The sequence below is a fragment of the Ischnura elegans genome, chromosome 10, assembly GCF_921293095.1.
Source record: "Ischnura elegans chromosome 10, ioIscEleg1.1, whole genome shotgun sequence".
In the NCBI taxonomy this organism is placed as follows: domain Eukaryota; kingdom Metazoa; phylum Arthropoda; class Insecta; order Odonata; family Coenagrionidae; genus Ischnura; species Ischnura elegans.
The window spans coordinates 16,619,772-16,637,999 of NC_060255.1; the positions used below are offsets into that span (position 1 = coordinate 16,619,772).

The 18,228-nt window shown below is 36.9% G+C and overlaps 2 protein-coding genes across 2 annotated transcripts in view; one reads left to right on the forward strand and one right to left on the reverse strand.

Moving 5' to 3' along the window:
* Positions 1–465: 465 nt before the first annotated feature.
* On the reverse strand, positions 466–13,827 carry LOC124166759 (sodium-dependent phosphate transport protein 1, chloroplastic-like). Its single transcript, XM_046544433.1, has 8 exons — positions 13,183–13,827; positions 12,216–12,378; positions 8,790–8,902; positions 6,556–6,744; positions 5,455–5,719; positions 4,430–4,577; positions 4,138–4,252; positions 466–1,535 (listed from the first exon to the last, which is right to left on the reverse strand). Exons 1-8 carry the CDS (start codon positions 13,372–13,374, stop codon positions 1,380–1,382), a joined length of 1,341 nt encoding a protein of 446 aa, XP_046400389.1. The 5' UTR covers positions 13,375–13,827; the 3' UTR covers positions 466–1,379.
* A 3,224-nt stretch (positions 13,828–17,051) lies between these two features.
* LOC124167039 overlaps positions 17,052–18,228 on the forward strand; it is a 196,846-nt gene continuing 195,669 nt past the window's right edge. Inside the window, exon 1 of the mRNA XM_046544810.1 lies at positions 17,052–17,351. The gene's annotated coding sequence lies outside the window, so the exon portion shown is untranslated. The remainder of the gene's footprint in view (positions 17,352–18,228) is intronic.

Sequence of the window (18,228 nt, forward strand, 5' to 3'; positions counted from 1 at the left end):
CTTGCGTAGGAAAATCTCCGACGAAAATTTGCAGCTTTCGTCTCCCGGGTCAAGAAACATCCAGACGCATATTTTCGTCTTTAGTTAAGTTAAGTTTCGTCGTTAGTAAGATTAAGGAGATCCTCCATTACCTTGTGCTTCGAGCCATAGATAGAATCCAAATGATTAACAGTATGTTCTGACAGACACCATAATGTGGGTGCCTTCCATAAGTAGGTATAATCATATTAAGGTTTCACTTTTAAAAATAGCCCCTGCCAGGTTTACGATGGAAGGCTTACGATGTCAGTGTAGCAATTCAAGGGTTAACCTAAAGCTCAGAAATTTATATATATCTGTATAAACAGTACTTATCATCAGTTCTTTTGAAGAACAATGCAAAATATTCAAAACAAAACAAATATGATGTGTTAGAATCGATATGTAGCAAGCTAAAGAGAATGTAAGAGTAAAAGATACCACACATTTATAATGGAAAAATTTTACTGACACTGGAGATCACTTGATCTACATATCACAAACTGATGATTTACTTTCATTTTCTCAAGACACTATGTTCTCAAAAATTAATGAAGAATACAACATGAGATTATACCTCTATTATGGAGCACATTGGAAATAATCCCCACAGCACTCGGGGAAAATTTCCAACACAACTTGAGCTAATAATTTAATGATTACAGAAACAAAAATCTTCCGATTTTTATGAAAACGTCCATCACTTGCCTTTTTTTCATACAAAAATTCTCGTAACCCCAGTGCAGACGTCATTCGAAAATACTCCGCATTCTCTATCGCACAACCTTTAAGATTTAATCAATTAGTTTGCCTCACTGCATCAGGTAAAACTCAACACAAACCGTGTGCAGTAAAATAAGGCATCGGTTAACTCCTCTACATTCTTGTGATTCATTCAATAGTTTCATAAAATATTGTACTTTTACAAAAAGTAACTTGCACCAATATTTCAATCACTGAATTATAAATTAAAAGCCATACTTTTTTCTCTATGTACAACATTTAAAGAAAGTCCTCTGAAAAAATTACATTCCTCCTTAAAGTGAAACACTTCCAGATTATTGGAATGTACAAATAAACTAATGAACAGATAAATATTAATTCAAATCTCAATACAAACCTGCTTCAATAACCCATTTAACAATATAGGTATTTGACCACTGCTTTTACATTAGTATAAAATTCACCTGCCTTTTAAATTCTTCATTGAAAAAAGCAGTTCCTCCAGGATACTTAATGGTCCATTTTGTATTAAAGTCTAAGAATAAGTAGGTCAACATTCAAACTTCTCTCATCATTCAACAGCAGCACCACATGAGGAAAGGTGGACAAGTTCGTCTTTTCACAGCAATTTGTCTAAATCATATTATCTGGGATGCAGAACTTTGACTTTGGTAAATAACAGCCCCAGTCAGGTTCACTGTGGCTGCTAGGACAAAAACAGGAAACCATCGGCCACGGGATGAGGTCACTAACTCAGCTGTCATTGGACCACACAAGATGCCCGGTATGGTTGCCTGGTATTGGGAGAAACAAATGTTTGAAAGCATTCCGACTTAAATGAAAAAAATTTATATTTACAGTACACTCGCGATTATCCGTGCTAATGATGGGGAGAGACAGCACGAAATAATCGGAAAACCTAAACTTTCACTTAAATGGCTAGCAATGTTCATAATTTACCTAAAACAAACTATGTATTATTATTTATGCAATTATTCTGTTATTTTAGAGTGCTTCCCGGACTCAATGAGAGCTTTCTTCGCCAGTTCGCAATCTTTTTAGTGGCGATAACATGGTTGTACTCGTATTATTAATGCTCCATGTAAGGCCTGGTTTCAAAAACCACACATCCGTGGCTGTGTGATCACGGATACAAAAAATTGGTTTGCACGAATGCTTTAATACCACTCCTCGACATCGGAAATTAAACTGTCAGGCACCACGCTACGTAGTTGCATCTCTCACAAGTTGCCCGGGTTGTGGGACATGATCACGCAGCGTGGTCGTGCACTGCGAGGCTTGGAAAATAGGAACACGGTGCTCCCGTGAATGCATCTAGCATGCAATCGCTTCCATTTTACGAAGGGGATTCTAACAAAAATAATAACCCCAGTGTATCCTAGCCCTTAACCGGTGACGTGTGGTCTGAGAGAACGCTGCGTTTCTAAAATTATAAATATTTTCAAAATTAAGATTTCAAAATATCTATAATTCTCGTTAGCTTCATATTTCTGCATAACAAGGATATCCCATTCTTAAACTTTAACGTTCCTTTTACTAATTTCTGTAAATTTGCAATTGAACTCGATCAGAGGTCTGTGAGACCGCACGTCACTTACTAAGAATGCATCAAGAAAAGGAATAAGCGGGATAAATTTCATGGCTACTTACTACTTAGCCTTCCAACTTTGACATTTAAGGCCTTTTTTGAATCTGGCGAAATATTGATACATAAATATAATAATTATAACTCAAGTGTTTTAGGCATCAGTTTTTTGATCCTGCTTCAAATCACAATTTTTTATGACAAATTGGTTCGTATTGGGAGTGTAAAAATTTTAATTCAAGTTTTAAAATAGTTAAGCATTCAAAGAAAAATTAAACAAAACAATAAAAATGGCGTAGCAATATTTTATGAATTTTTGATTTGTTGCCGTCTCCCAGACCGCACGTCACTGGTAGTGTAACAAGAATTGCACGTCACTGGTTAAGGGCTAGCATTAATGCAGTAATTCTGATGATTTTGCATCCGATTTTATTTTTTTGTTATAAAGATCGCGGAAAAAATTGAGCGAGAGTGAAAATCATGCATGGATAATCCGCAACCCAGTTAAACCCCAGCCGCATAATCAGGAGCCTGCTGTACTACATTAACTCAGATGACCCCCCTTCCCTATTTCCCAAAGCTAGCAGTTGAGAGCAACACCCAGTTAAATTAAATGTAAACAGAGAAGGAGTTATTCTGTCCTTTTTTATCCATGCACGCATGACATCCATTCCTCTTCATGACAGAATTATCACCGCACCTTAAAATGTACAGAAATTTTCTGAGACAAGCCTCGATTGGAAAAATGAGAACACCTTTCTGCAAGGCTTCTGCTTAAATCCTGTTGAAACTGTGGCCAAACATGTCGGGAAGTATGCATAATTATCATGCATAAGGAATATGATTCATTCATTTATTGTTGATATAATAAATAACTATCGCATAATTCATTAGTTACCTACCAACACAAATATCTGCTGAGTGGAATAAGCGAGGCTCTTTAAGTCAAACACATCACAAATAATTAGAGAGGGGTCACATAGCATTTTTATCGAATTTGAATATCGAATACGAATGCCTATTTTTTTCCCAAATACCTCACCTGAATATCGAGTACTGCATTTCTGAATACTGAGCATGCATTTTTCCATCAATTTAAAGTACAAACGACAGTAAAAATAAAAAAATTCTGAACACTTTGCAAGTCATTCAACTTCAATACAGTTCCTAAATGCTAATGCAACTGTCATCCATGATTACGTACATCAAACTTGCATGCTTGCTGAGCACTATGCAATTCTTTTGTTTCTTATCTTATAAGAATTGAAGGTTTTATTACCAGCAATGATTCACTTGTGTTTATTGTAAACCTTTTTTAAATAAAGAATTGACAACTACCTTAAAATAAAAATAAGTAAAACTTAAATTTCGTCATGCAACAAAGTGTCATAAAAGGAAAAGCCAATGTTGGGTGCATTTGAAAGTATGCAGGCAATCTTCTTTATGCTCCTGTGGAGTCACCATCATTAGACATATTTTAATGATAAGTTTTCATGAATTGATCTGACATAATGTGCAAACCTTCATGTAAGACCCAACCATTGTCGATGGATTTTATTGGAATCATGGATGATCTGTGCTGAGTATTTGAAATTCAAATAATTGTTAACTTTCAGTCATTGAATGTCGAATAGGAAAAGCTCATTCTTAAAGGTATTCTGTGATTCGACTATTCAAACATCCCATCCCTACAAATAATACTAAAAATACTGAAATACCATAAATATGTAATAACAAAACAGGCAAATATGCAGAAGAATCGTGCTCATTATGAACAATAGTTAACTTACCAAAGTGTTTGAAATGGCAAAAGTGATTCCAGCATGGTTTGGAGCTATTTCTGCATGATTGCTCAAGTGACCAGCTGAGTTACAGGCACAGAGGCCCATTGAAATTGAGACTAACCTTTAAGGAATAAAAAAAGGCATAAAATTAACAATGACGATTTCGGCCCATCCAAAATAAGTACATAAATGGTTGAAATTACATATCTGCAAAATGGCAAAACAGCCGACAACGCTTTATAACTCAATTTTCTCTCAAATGGAAGAAATATACATAAATTATCATAATTATACTTACAAGACAGCAACTGCAAGATTATTCACAGAACAAAAGATGAGCAAAGAGAAAGCAGGGCCAAGGAGGCCAAGATTTGTCATCAGGCGCCTAACAGACAACACAGGCCAGCCACGACGAGAAATCAAGGCATCAGCAGCATGCCCGGCAGCTGAAATGCAGAGAATTTCAAGGGTTATTTGAGATAGCATTATATTTTTCCATGTTGTGATAGCAAAAACATTTCAAAAAACAGCTTTATGAAACATAGCGTTCGAAACATAGTTATTGTCATTGATATATTTATGTTTCTCTCTTATTGACAGTTAGGCATGGCATACATATCTGTTTCACACAAAATTAGTATAACTAGATAAACATTAGGCTAATAAGGACTCAGTTCTATAAAATGCGATTATTTCCATCTTTCTTTCTTACAAAAGGGATTTGCCAGCTTTCTTTCTTATCAAAGGGATTTGCTAGCATTTATTTTGGCTGGAGAGACTAAATGGAGGATGGAATTTAAGTATTCAATACAGGAAGGGGTTGTTTGGTTACTCAAATATACAGATATCAGAGAGCTCAAACTCACCCGAGGGGAGGAACACATCAATTGGACTACATTGAATAGGCCAACGATAGTCTTCTGATATCATTGCAAAATAATAAGAAGAGCCAATTTAAAGCTGATTTTGATGTTAAAATAAAAAATACTTTGTTCTATTCCACACTTTATTTCAAATGGTACGACCCGGGTTTCTGCATATCATGCTATCATCAGTGATTAGCCTAATGCCTATACCTGTGATTTCCCTCTGTAGTTTAGAATATTTTACAAAATTCACAAGACTTTTGGCCTATAATTTTTATCACTTTCAGGGACAACTTTAAAAAGCTTTCCTTTCCTCCTAATTTTTTAAAAATATTTTTTGAATGTTTTTTTTTCTGGTTATAGCTTATCCTCCCAAGGTGGAAATAGTTTTAAACACTCATGCACACATCACTTAGGAGGACCCAAAGGCAGAGAATAATAATAAGCAATCACTTACCAATGCCAACAAGTGAATTGGCAATATACGGGAGGGCTGAAAGACTGATAGCAAGACTACTAGCAGAGAGTGACCTAGCCATGTAGGTGGGCAGCCACTGCATGATGATATAACTGCTCCAGTTCATCGCAAAATGGGCAGCATAAACACCCCACAATGGCCAATGGCACAAAAACTGAGACCAATGGACATTTTTGTTCTCTGCAGCTCCTGACTCCGTCTCACCGACAGGGTCCTTGTTCCACTGGCTCTTCCACCCGCGAAACTGAAAGGAAAGAAACTTTTTTTTCATATCTTCTAAAAAAATCATAAGTTGAAAATTACTCTAAAACCTAATAAATCAAAAACCCCATGTAAGATGCAAGTCAATTGACATCACTGTGATATACATTAGAGTTTCACTCAACAACTGTTTTCAACTAAACATCATGTAAGCCAAAAATAACTGACAAAGCCAAATTTCAACCATTATCTTATGAAATAATCTCCTCCCCATAGACATTCACAGCTCAAAAAGTATTGTACCTTAAATTCTTATGCCAAGGTTGTACAATAATAGGTACTGGAAACAATACTTATTATTATACCTAAGAGAAATTAATATTCAACAATAAATTATTTGATAGTCATCATAATCAGTAACAACTTTCTCAAAATCTAACTCACGGATTCCTTTGTGTGAGCAAAGGTGTTTGGTGGGATTTTTAAAGTAAAGTTTTCATGTACCCTTTTATTTTCTTTGATGGTTTAAACATTAAAATGTACTACTGGAGGCATCTTCAACCTACAAACACAAATTTGTTCACACACTATACACAACAGATTGGGCACTTATTAAATCACTGACTGAGCAAACAGTATTCATCCACTCAGAAGGCTCACATCTGGATTCAATAATGTTTTAATAAATATTTAAAAGTTTCCATTGGATCAGGGGTATTCATTCAATAAAACTCTATTGGCTTACACGGATAATTGATTACAGCAGTTATCCATGATATACCACCACTGATAGGTGGTAAAGTCATAGCAAGATTACTGGCACAGAATGACCAAACCAGACAGCTGTTGCGTGATGATAATCTAGAGACAAATACTCACCCGAGGGGTGCGCAAGGATGAATCATCACTGCCTCCAGTCAGCAATGGTTCAAGTGAATTTGTTTCTATAATTGAATCCGAAAATGGAATCATATTTTCTCTGACCAGTAAGCTCCAGAAAATGGCCCATACCAGTCCTAAAATACCAAAAGTATAGAAGGACACTTCCCAATGGATATGTGGACACACCTGTGGAAAAATATAAAATTATAAGTAAAAAAGGACTGAATCTGTACCATCACAGCAGAAGAAAAGGATATCATTTCCCAATGGCAGAGAAGGAATGATGACAGAATTTTTGTTCTGAATGACATTTATTTATTGTTACCACACAATAACTTTTAGACTCCTGCTACTTACAGGCTGAAAATACACACAAGCCTTCCCAGGTTGTGTGTAAACGATGGTGATAAAAGAAATCAAGGCTGCAAATCTGAATGGAGGGGTTGTCTCACTCCTATCCCAATTCTTGCTGTTGCATCCACATTTAATTACAGGTATTTGGTTTCATTTAAATGGTGAATTATTCTCTGGTAATTATAGAACACTGATTTCTTTCAAGATTGCAAGTATCGCATTCCCGTCCACTTTATTAAAAGCCAGAGTACACAAGTGCAATGGATGTCAGTTTGATCTTTTCCATTCTGTTCCACAGGGTCAATTTGGCTTCCCTTGAGATCTTGCCTTTCCTAAATATGATATGAGCTTCATTTAGAAACTCCTCTGTTTTCTCTTCAGTTTCATTTTTTGATGCGCCTGTTGACTTACAGTCCTAAAATCCTCACACTTTTCACCTCTCTTCTTTTTAGGGATCGGATAATTCTAAAAATCCCTGAAATTTCATTTTGAGTACACAATCCATACGTTTCTTTTAGAGCTGGGTCAACGCCTTAAACCCTGCAATTTTAATATGTCCTGTAGGTATATCATTAATCCCAAATGCTTTATTTGTGAACAGGATCAGCCTCAATCTTAAACATGATTATCCTTTCATTGAACAACAGGAAGCATATTATTATGTCCTTTCTGAGCATTATCCTGACTCCAGCATTGCCATTCACAGATCCTATCAGTATAAACCTATAGCTTCCACTAAGTTTCCGTCTTTGGGTCACTTCATTATGCTGATTCCTGGTATGTCCAGTTTCATTCTTTACATTTCAACCTATAGGTTCTCCAATCTTTTGTATATTCGAAGCAGTCTCTCTCAGTAAGTCCCTGCGCAGAGATTCAAATGGAGGACTGGCTGAATATTTTACTCAAGAGATTTCTATCATGTCTTTTAAATGGGTAAGTTGAGTTGCTGTGACTTATCAGGATATTAATGCCGTAGTTTCCCTTGCTTTCCACATTACAGTACTACAGTCATTAAAGTAAATGTTACCATGCTTGCAGTGATATGAGTTTCACTCAACTGACCACTGTAGCCCCACCCTTAAACTGCATGAAGAAGAGCTGCTGCCCTCTGGGTATTGGACGGCATAATTTTTGGTGATCTCCAGTCACTAAGTCATGGCTCCTTAATGGGCTTCAGTATCATTTAAATAGCATACACCCAAGGATAGACCAATATTCTCTCAGAGTGACATCTCCTTTAGTCCATAACTGCTTATTCTACCAGTAAACTCGCTTAAATTGCAGCTACCCTAGAAACCTAGAGGTCAACCCAACATATGTAACCCAGTGGTAGCTTCAAGCTCAGCCACGAGTTTTTCATCTATTATACTTTGAAGTTCCTTTAACACGTTGCGTACGGATGGCGAGAATTCTCGTCATTTTTTTCCCGAACGTTCCGGAAGGATGAGGAAGATTCTCGTCATTTAGGCGTGTCAACCTAAACAGTTTTAAAGCATACAATACGTGTTTGTTAGTGCGTTTTCAGTTGTTGTTCGTTATTCATAATGAATTGATGCATCATAACCTTTGATTGGGTAAAGTTATATTCTAAACATTAGCTTTTTAACCATGTTTAAACCAAAGGCATTACGCCCTAATAGGCACATATTTCTAAATCGCTGTTCCTAGGAATTTAAATACCCCGGTACGCAACGTGTTAAGAGCATGAACAAACATTTTGAATGGTTTCAAATATTTATGGAAGATACATTCAAATGGAGTGTTAGCATTTTGAGGAGGATAGTCAGAAGTAAGGTGAAAGAATATTCAGTTTGATTTTCTCAATCAGTCACCAAACTTAATGAATGGGCCGTGGAAGCAAACAATAATACACTTACCAATGATGCCACAGTCTGTCCAACAGATCCTGCAGCCACCAAATAAGCAATGGCACGAGATCTCTCCTCCAACGGCACATATTGGGCAAATATTTGAAATATAGTGGGTAAACCTGAGGAAAGGACAAAATGTATATGAATCAAGAGAGACGCATAATTAAAAAATACACTAATAGTAATTACTATAATGTACAAATCTTGATTCATTAAATTATCTTCATATCACTCACAAAATCTGTGCAATGCTAGTTCAATTAATGGTGTCAATTATCACCATTATGTTGCCCATATGCTAGAGATGCTGGATCAATTAATAAATGTAAAACCCTTGGCCAATGCCAACATTGAATATTTGAGAGACACTGCAATAACATCATTGTTAATTTTTTTTAATTTCCAAACCACTGAAAAGAGCTCTATTAGGCCCTTAAATCAAGGTTTCCATAGCTTTTAACAATTAAATGTACACGAACATCCACGCACTCAATAGGGGCAACCAATCCAGGCAGGACTCAAACCTGCGACCTTCAGTATTGCAAGCAAGGACTTTACTCCGCCACCACCGAGGCCAGCACGAATTTATTGATAGGTAGGAATTAGAGTGTTTAATTTACTTCACCAATATATCCTACATTTTCTCCATCCCCAACCTCCACATTTATTCATTCATTTTTATAGTCAGCCATCTAACACTTGAATGAAAACCCCTGATAATTGATTGTTTGAGGCGTATCTTGGTGAAAGCGATTCATAATTAACATGAAAAAGAAGAACTTTGTGCTTTCACATTAATATTTATTCACGACCATGGTTTCAACGTTAGACGTCATCAGGTGATGGTGATACCATGGTCGTGAATAAATATTAATGTGAAAGCACATAGTTCTTCTTTTTAATGTTAATTACCCCTGATAATGCCTCCTCCAATGGTTTAACTAGTAGGAGTTAAGATTTAATAACTAATCAATACTTAATTTTCACTAATTATATCCTCTAACATCACTGAAAACGTCGCTACATATTTTAACCAGTAAAATGCCATACCCAAGTAACATTGAACGTTGGGCCTCCGTTGGGGAACCGTAGTCACGGTTGGCTCATTGTGGGTGGATATGCCTACCAAATTCCGCTGTTGGCCCAACGCAGATATTGTTCGTCGGCCCAACGAAACGATTTATGCTGTTGGCCCAACGGAAATCCCAAACGATGGCCCTACGAAATGGATTGTCATTGGGCCACCGTTGGGACATCATACCATTATAGTACGATTGCATACGTTGCAGGATACGGTTCACATGCTTCCCTAGCAACCTAACAACCAAAACTTGTTTGGTTGTTTGGGATTGCTTTTATATGTTAATCATTCACTAGTCTTTGTGATAGCAGTTAAATAAAATAAGTCGAGTGCTTCTAACAAAAATAAGTCATTGACCTCATTTGGTATAAAACTGGCATTCCTAAAATCATGTTACCTTAAACAGATAGTTTCGTGGAATTTTAAACTTTTCATCATTAATTTAGATAGATCGATATGTATATTTTTTTCAGATTGTGGCATATCCAGTATCAGTGGAAGTTTTAATGAAAACAGTGTTTCAATGGACAAAGTGAGTGATTTAGACCTCTCTGAAGAGAATGAGATTGAATTTGTATGAGTAAACCTAAATAACATCTGCACAGTTATTATTTTATGGAAAATACATTTTTCCAGGTTAAATCATATTCCATATTGCGATTCCTGTATCTTTCATTGCGTAGTGATTGCCAAAGTCGTATTCAATTATCAGTCCATCATTCTAGGCTATCGTTGGTTTCATTGATTTTAGTTTCTTTTAGCATGTGAGCTCACATCCTCGAGGACGTTAACCCTATACAGAACCCATGCCCTGAAAGACCTCTATGGTATATCGCCTTGTCTGGCCAGTCAGGTGAACTTTGCAGAGCTTGAGTGTCCTTTTTGATGTACACCAATGATAGACATCTACATTTGGTTCATGGGAAATCATTAGGTTTGCTGTATACCAGATATAGGCGTCTACATTTGGATTGAATTAGGTATAATGCTAACTTTGTACTCTCAGTAGGGATGTAAATCTTATGTAGCTTTTTATAGAAGTTTGCGCAAGTGTTTTAAGCATGTTGATATGATATTTATAATAAATATTTCCATCAGAAAATTTCTTATTAATAACATTTTGTAACAGATAGTTGTAAGAAATTTTCTTATAGAAAAATTTTATAAGAAATTTTCTTATAAGAACATTATTGGACATATTTCTTTTAAGAAATATGTCCAATTTCTGATAAGAAATTATCTTATAAGAATTTTCCAATAGGGGGGGGGCTTTAGGCGCAAGTAATACTTAGGAGTGGGGAGTATTGCATACCCGCCAGGGAAAGCAGGAGTTGCGGGGTCGTCCTCCAGGAAAGTTTTAAGAATAATGGTTCAAAATGGCGAGTGTTATGGCTTTCTGGGGGATATTTGATTAATCCTAACACTATGCTATAAGTAATATAGCATTGTGTTAAGATTAATTAATTTATAACTGATCCAATTAAGTAAAATGGACTAAACATAAAAATTTCGTTACCGAAGACCAGAGAATAGGAATTGTGAAGGCAATTGAATCAAATAACTCAGGGGTGTACATCTTGCAGTGTGACAAGGAGGATTTCTTTGAATTACCTCTTAGAAGTGGTACCATTGGTATATTTGTAGTAAAAAAATTAGTACCTGGTTGCAAATTGCAGTCCACCCAGATTTTATCTACATCTATCTCTATCTATATGTTTTGTTGCCCTACGAAGAAGATGGACAGTTTTTGTGTGTGCCATATTGTAATATGGAAAGGTGCTGTTGAAAATTTCCTAATTTTGTCCTAATAAAAATTGTCCTAATTTGTGAAAATAAAAGTTGGGGACCTTCTGAACTGATATTGATTTTTTGTTTTCCACTTTTAACCACTGTAACCTTACTTTGTCCAATAGCATTGATTGTTTATGTATTTAATTTCATTTTCATTTATAGGGAGTTAAAGGTAAAGGTTCTATTTACCGGTATCGTATCAAGTGAGAAGGTAAATTAATTTAACTTTAATTCTATAAAAATGAGAAATGCCAGTAAAATATAGCTTTTGTTGGGAAACGGATGGCAGAATGTAAATGGGCCAACGGTATATCGTTGGAGATTTGTTGGCCTTGGGTTGGGAATACGAAGGCCCGACTGTAATGCTCTGTTGGCCCATCGTTGGGGAATCGTTGGTTGGGATACGGTTGGCGAGGTGGCCAAATCATACCATGGGCCAACCGCTGTGTCCCACCATCTGCCAACAGAGGGCCAACCAAAAATGTTACTTGGGTAAACTGTACCTTTCAGATGACAGAATTAAGTCATTACAAGTAATTATGTACATAAATCAAGCTTACCAAGACCCTCGCCCAAACCCAGAAGGGTTCTACACAAAACCAGGGCTATAACCGAGTGTGGTGCAATGGCTGGAGTAATTACTGTGGTGGCAGACCACAACAAAACAGCAGACAGAAGCACAAGTCTCCCACCTAGACGACGAGCCGCACATGCCCCCACAATCTAAAAGTAAACACAATGTTTTAGTTTCAATATATCATCCAAATACATTTTGCATACTTAATGGAACAAAGGTTTTCAGTAAAAAAAAAAGAATGCAAACGAAGGAACAAGAGAGAGATGGTAGTAACCATGATTAGGCATGAAAAAAAGCTATTTGGATGTGATAAGTCACACAATATCCTCTAAAATGTTAAAAGAAAGTTACTCCACTCTTCCATTTATCAATTTAAACCGTTCAAGATTGGTAAAGCACTATGGCCACCGAAAATAATGCGAATATGAATATGGCCAATCCATTTTCAAGAGATGGTAGACCAATGAACAGCATTTGAGCAATTGAAATATGTAGTCGTGAGGAGAAAATGTAATTCCACATTTTTAATGGCTAATAACATGCTACCGCTCCATTGGTTTGACAAGGTTCTAACAAAAATTTCGGTCATATTCGGTCGATTCGGTAAATGAGAAAATACTGCAACTAGAAGTATGCCCTCAGTGGCAAACCGACTTTCCTGAATTTTTATGATAAAATTATTGCAGGAAAAAAATTATGCGAAATACCAAATTTGACGACCATATAACATGATTATGAGGTAAACCCCGTTTTCCACTTACTACTGTAGTTTCAACTAGAAATTTGACTAACAAACGGAGCGGATACAGGATAAATCACTCAAAAATCTGACAACACTCATACAGAAGGCCTTAACATATGTAATGCAAGAATTATTAGTGGCTTTATTGCATGATCTCACGATGCTCACAAAAAAGTAAACTACCAAAAAGGTTAAAGGGCAGAATTACCTGGCTAGTAAAATATCCGACAGGGAATGCTGACAGTATCCACCCTTGCCAGTGTAAGCTCCATTTAAATTCATCAGTCATGGGAACAATAGTAATGGGCATTATTACCCGGTCAGCAGCATTGATGAAGTTCGCCACTGAACATAGGAAAATAATCCTAGAGGACTTCGAAGGAGTGCGAAAATTAATCATGTTTACGAAGTCCTCGTTCAAAATTCACGAAAAATTATTCTTCAGGTCACATGATTAATTATCTTTCCACATAGGTAACTCTCAAACAAAGACTGAACGCGCATTAACTCGCCACTGCTGAAAACTCACAGTTCTCCATGGACATCAAGTAATAAAGGACATTCTGACTCTCCAAAAGATATTTATCTGACGTTTACCACCACTCTCCTTCCATGCAGATAAAACTTGCACATCGTATGCGCCGCAAGCTGCTGAATTAGCAGCCACCAAACCAGAATTTCCACTTCGGTGGTTTGGATGATTAACTTATCCAAATATTTTTCGAGCAACAGATAAGCTAATCATACCCAAATGAAATAATAACTCGTCAAAGCAGAAAGAAAACTAATGCGTTCTCCGTTAACGTGGATGCAAGCAGAATTTCATCTGCACAACAAAACAAATGCGTATCAAAACAAATGAAACAAAAAACGACCGAAAACCAAGCCCCGCTGGATATGAACGGCGAAAGAGGCAAACCCAACAGCCATGGCTAGGCAAAGTTCCGTTTATGTAGATAATTTCAGTATAGTCATACGATAAATCATTCCATAAAGAGAAAACGACAGTAATTTCATAAGGAATATTTCAGCTGAACAAAGCTTTTTGGTCGTGCTAGACAGGGGTCTGGGGTGATTGGGGGCCCTCGGCTGGAACTCGCTACGGCAAATTTTAGGAAATATTCTGGCTCTTAAAAACAAGATAAAATTTATGAAAAAATACTATTTCACAGCTTATAAACTGTAATAATGTATTATGGTTCTATTAACTATTTAGTGAATTTTTCCGCGTAATAGCACTGTAATCTAAATAATCTCTACATGGCCTTTTCGAATAGCCCTTTCAAATAAGCTTCAGGTTCTCTTTCAGCTTATAACACCTTATTTTTTCATTTTTTGCATGATATTTTCTCACTTAGTACCTATGTTGAAATAAAGCTACTAATGAAAACGTACAACTTTATAACTACAAAAAAACTTTGGTTCTAGGAATCTTATTCTTTTTTTAGTTACACCTTGCATATAAATACGCTTCACGGTGGACGCGAGCGTTGTGGGGGCCCCCTAAGCTTGGGACCCTCGGTGATCGCCGACCAGCCGACCTAGCTAAACCGCCACTGGTGCTAGAAGAGGCATTTAAAAAGCAGGACCACTACTGTGCACACTATGGCATCCAAGGACAACGATATAATCGAGGTCCTGACCTTAATCGTACGAGTAAAACGGTCGATAAACTCACAAAAATAAAAATTAATACAGTAAATGGAACGTCGCGGATTGTATAGTGGGTTGGAATGTAGGAATGTCCGTTTTTGTCGAGGACATTTCGACACCCTCAGAGTGTTGTTCGCAGCAGAGGCGTCATTGAAGCTAACTTGTTGAAAATTCACGTAAATACCGGGAATCAATCGTTTATTTTGCTTAATGAAACGAATGTCTAATAAAAATAACTATAACAACTTTCAGCGTTAAATAAAACATGAAATTTAAATAGTATGTGTTATAACTCAGAACGAGTTAAAAGTAAACAGGGGCATGTATTAACATTAGCAAAGGCCAAGTTCGTATCGATGAAAATCCAAGTCAAATATCCACTAAAGTATCATCATCAGATAGTCCTCCGTAGAGAAATATCTTATGGAGTATATTCCACTGAACATGTCCTCAACACCGCATTGATATTTAACGAGTTTTATTTTTATTTTATTTTTGTTTTTCTCAAAACCACCGGATACAGCTCTTATCGGCCATTTTATACCGGGGTATTCAACAAATGTAACAAGTAAACGCACACGAACAACCATGCCCTGGACCTGGGAAACCTACCCAGGCGGGACTAGAACCCGCGACCTCTTGTTTGGCAGGCGAGGACGTTACAAAGAATAATTAAAAAGTATTCTTCCATTATGAAATCTAAAACTATAGAAATATAAGTGTAAATTTGATCATTTACAAATATGTACTCTACATACGTTTCTTTGATGCATGTAAAATGATTTTCGGAAATGCTTGGCTCGTTTCAAAAAGAAGTTAACACAGTCCATAGCCTTGCAGACAACGAATCTCCGGCATTCATGTTGAAATTTCACTGCATTTCTTACAATTAATGTGAAATATTTTTACACAATATTTTAAAAGAAATATCTTCGACGAGATTACGGTACAAGTTTTGAGAGATATTTGCGGCTTAAGCGAGGGAAATTCAAACACGCATACCATCGATCATGATGACTTAATATCCCAAAATAAATCATTTATTAATGAACACTATTTCTATAAAATTAAGTTGAAATTATTATTATTATTTTGGAATGATTAGGATTTGGTATCTTTCTAAACTTTCCTGAGATAACAAACGCGCTTAATTTGAGAGTCCCAAAATTAAAATTCAAGTCTTCCATCCCAAATATCAAAATACCCTTACTTACAGATCACGACCGGCAGCCCTGGTAATTGAGCATTGTAAGCTGGGCTAAACTATAGAGAAAATTTATATGAATTCGTTAAAATTATTCTTTTACATAGAATATTGCGTGGTAAGATATTAATTTAATAAATAACGGGAAATAATATAAAGGCCAAAATGAATTTCGGCCATTGTGTTTTCTCTTTTGTGATCAAAATGAAGCAAAAAATTTATTCTTGAATACGGAAAGATTTCGCAAATGAGCCACATTGCTGTAGAGTGTTGAGGAGAGACTTCAACTCGTAAGTTTTAACTTTGATAGGCTTCTTAATACGTCAATCCAAATTTTAATATGTTTTTTAATGATGATAATAATAATTTTATTACTCCACACACAAATTACATGACAATAGCAAAAATTAAGTAATTTTAGGTAGCCGCGAAGGATAACCTGTTTCAGGCTACCATCCAAAATAATAATACATTATGCTTTACATTGTAGCTCATTTTGTGTTACCTTGGTAATCTATGCTAACAAAGCTTAAGTGCGAACATGAAAAATAACAACTAAAGTAGTATTTATAATTCATTTACATCAATATTTTATAACGATATTTGTTCTACACTTTCTTTAGTGAGGAGCCAAGAATGTGCATTTTGCAAATTTTTTTTCAAAGACTTTGAAATAAAACATGACTGGGGTAACAAATTAAAAACCTTTGGTACATTGGTGGTTTGTTACAGCACCAATAAATATTTCAAACTGCAAAAAATATGCTTGTGATCCAGCAGGATCTTTGTGCGAGAGAAAACTATGCCAGCATTAGCCAGCAGAGTTACGGTAAGGATAGGTGGAACACAATAAGACCCCGCTCTCGGCATGCTACTGCCACGTATGCCACGCAAATCCACTTAATGACAGTATTGATTTATTGCCACGGCTCACTAGGTGTAAACAGACTACTTCCATGTCGGTAACCAATCTATACAACGAAAAATACATTCCTCTCCACTGAGTAATTCACGTCAATGAGCATGGAATACTCGGGCACGGCGTGTAATAACTTTAAAGAGTTTCCGAAAGGACGGCGCGATGGCTTTGCTGCGTGGTCGAAAGAATGGCCGTCACTTCGGCTCTCCTCGGCGTTCCTCGGGTTTCTTCCCTGGCGGGAAGACCGTTGGGATCGTGCTCCGCCCCCCCCCTCCTCCCCCCCGCCTCGCCGTGGCGCGCAGCCCTTCAGTGGTCGCAACAGTGAGCATCTGTGCTGGTGTAGCTGGATTGTGGTCGTGAGCGAAGCTCTTGTTTCCCCGCCCCGAGTGATGCAGGCTCGTCTCAAGAGTGTTCATGCTCCGGGAGCGCGGGTACGCTGGGGAAAGTGTGTGTCGCCAAATGAAAACAATGTGTGTTCGTGCCTAGAATACGTCGGCGAGCTGAAAAGGGAATTTTAAATCCAAGGGATTCCATTCCCGCCACGGGACATAACACAGTGCGTTGGCTGGAGCGAGTTCGGGGGAACACCGGCACAGATCAGGTAAAATGGATTCATCTACTACGTGGCCGACCATTATCTTCGGCTACTTTCCAGTGATACTCCTCCTTATTTCCATACCAATGTTTATGTTTTATTTCGTTTGTTTTCAAAAGAAGGAAAGATCAATCGCCATGTAACACAGGTGATACGGAAGAAGCAGAGGGGATTCATGTTTTTTTTCGTAACACAATATTTGCACCAATAATTCATCATCGGCTGTGGTTTTGTGAAAATTTTTGTCGGGAATGACAATAGTAGAAAAATGCGATAATCCATGAGAATGTTTCGAAGCTCCCATGAGCGACCTTCTTATTTTTTAAGGAGTTTTTCTTGCAGGCGATTTTCCGAGAATTTTTTCCGCCGCTCAACGCGGCTGAACATCTGCCGATTCCTAACGCTGTATTAACGATCTAATCAAATCGTTCGCATTTATTTTAAACTTTTAATTTCTACCTCATAATGAATTACAACACCGTGAAATTAATTAGCAAAAGCTGTGAGAGTTACTTGTTTAACACCAAAAAAAATTAAAAAAGTGACCCTGAAAACTTGAAATAGTCGCGATCGCCTATCTAAGCCGCTCATTCACTCACGTAAATAAGCGGAAGGTACATCCCACAATAAATAAAATAATCATCATTAGTTGTCCTAATATTCGTTTGACGCAGCTCTCCTTTACTCTTTCCTATCTGCTAGCCTTCCCATATTTACGTATTACTTCCCCTTTACATCCTTTATGACCTGTACTATGTAATTCGCTGCCCCTTGCCCTTCTTCCCTTCCCCTTGTCCTTAATAAATTAAATAGGAGAACTGAATACGCCGAAATACCTCAATACCAGGCCGCGGATTCGTGCAATGCTTTGACCGTCTTCGGG

Excerpts from the sequence above, each read along its gene's own strand:
- LOC124166759 (XM_046544433.1), bottom strand. The coding sequence starts at position 13,374 with ATGATTAATTTTCGCACTCCTTCGAAGTCCTCTAGGATTATTTTCCTA. Across the intron at positions 8,903-12,215 it reads GGGTTTGGGCGAGGGTCTTG|GTTTACCCACTATATTTCAA; the intron begins GTAAGCTTGATT and ends TCCTTTCCTCAG. Across the intron at positions 4,253-4,429 it reads AATCTTGCAGTTGCTGTCTT|GTTAGTCTCAATTTCAATGG; the intron begins GTAAGTATAATT and ends TATTCCTTAAAG.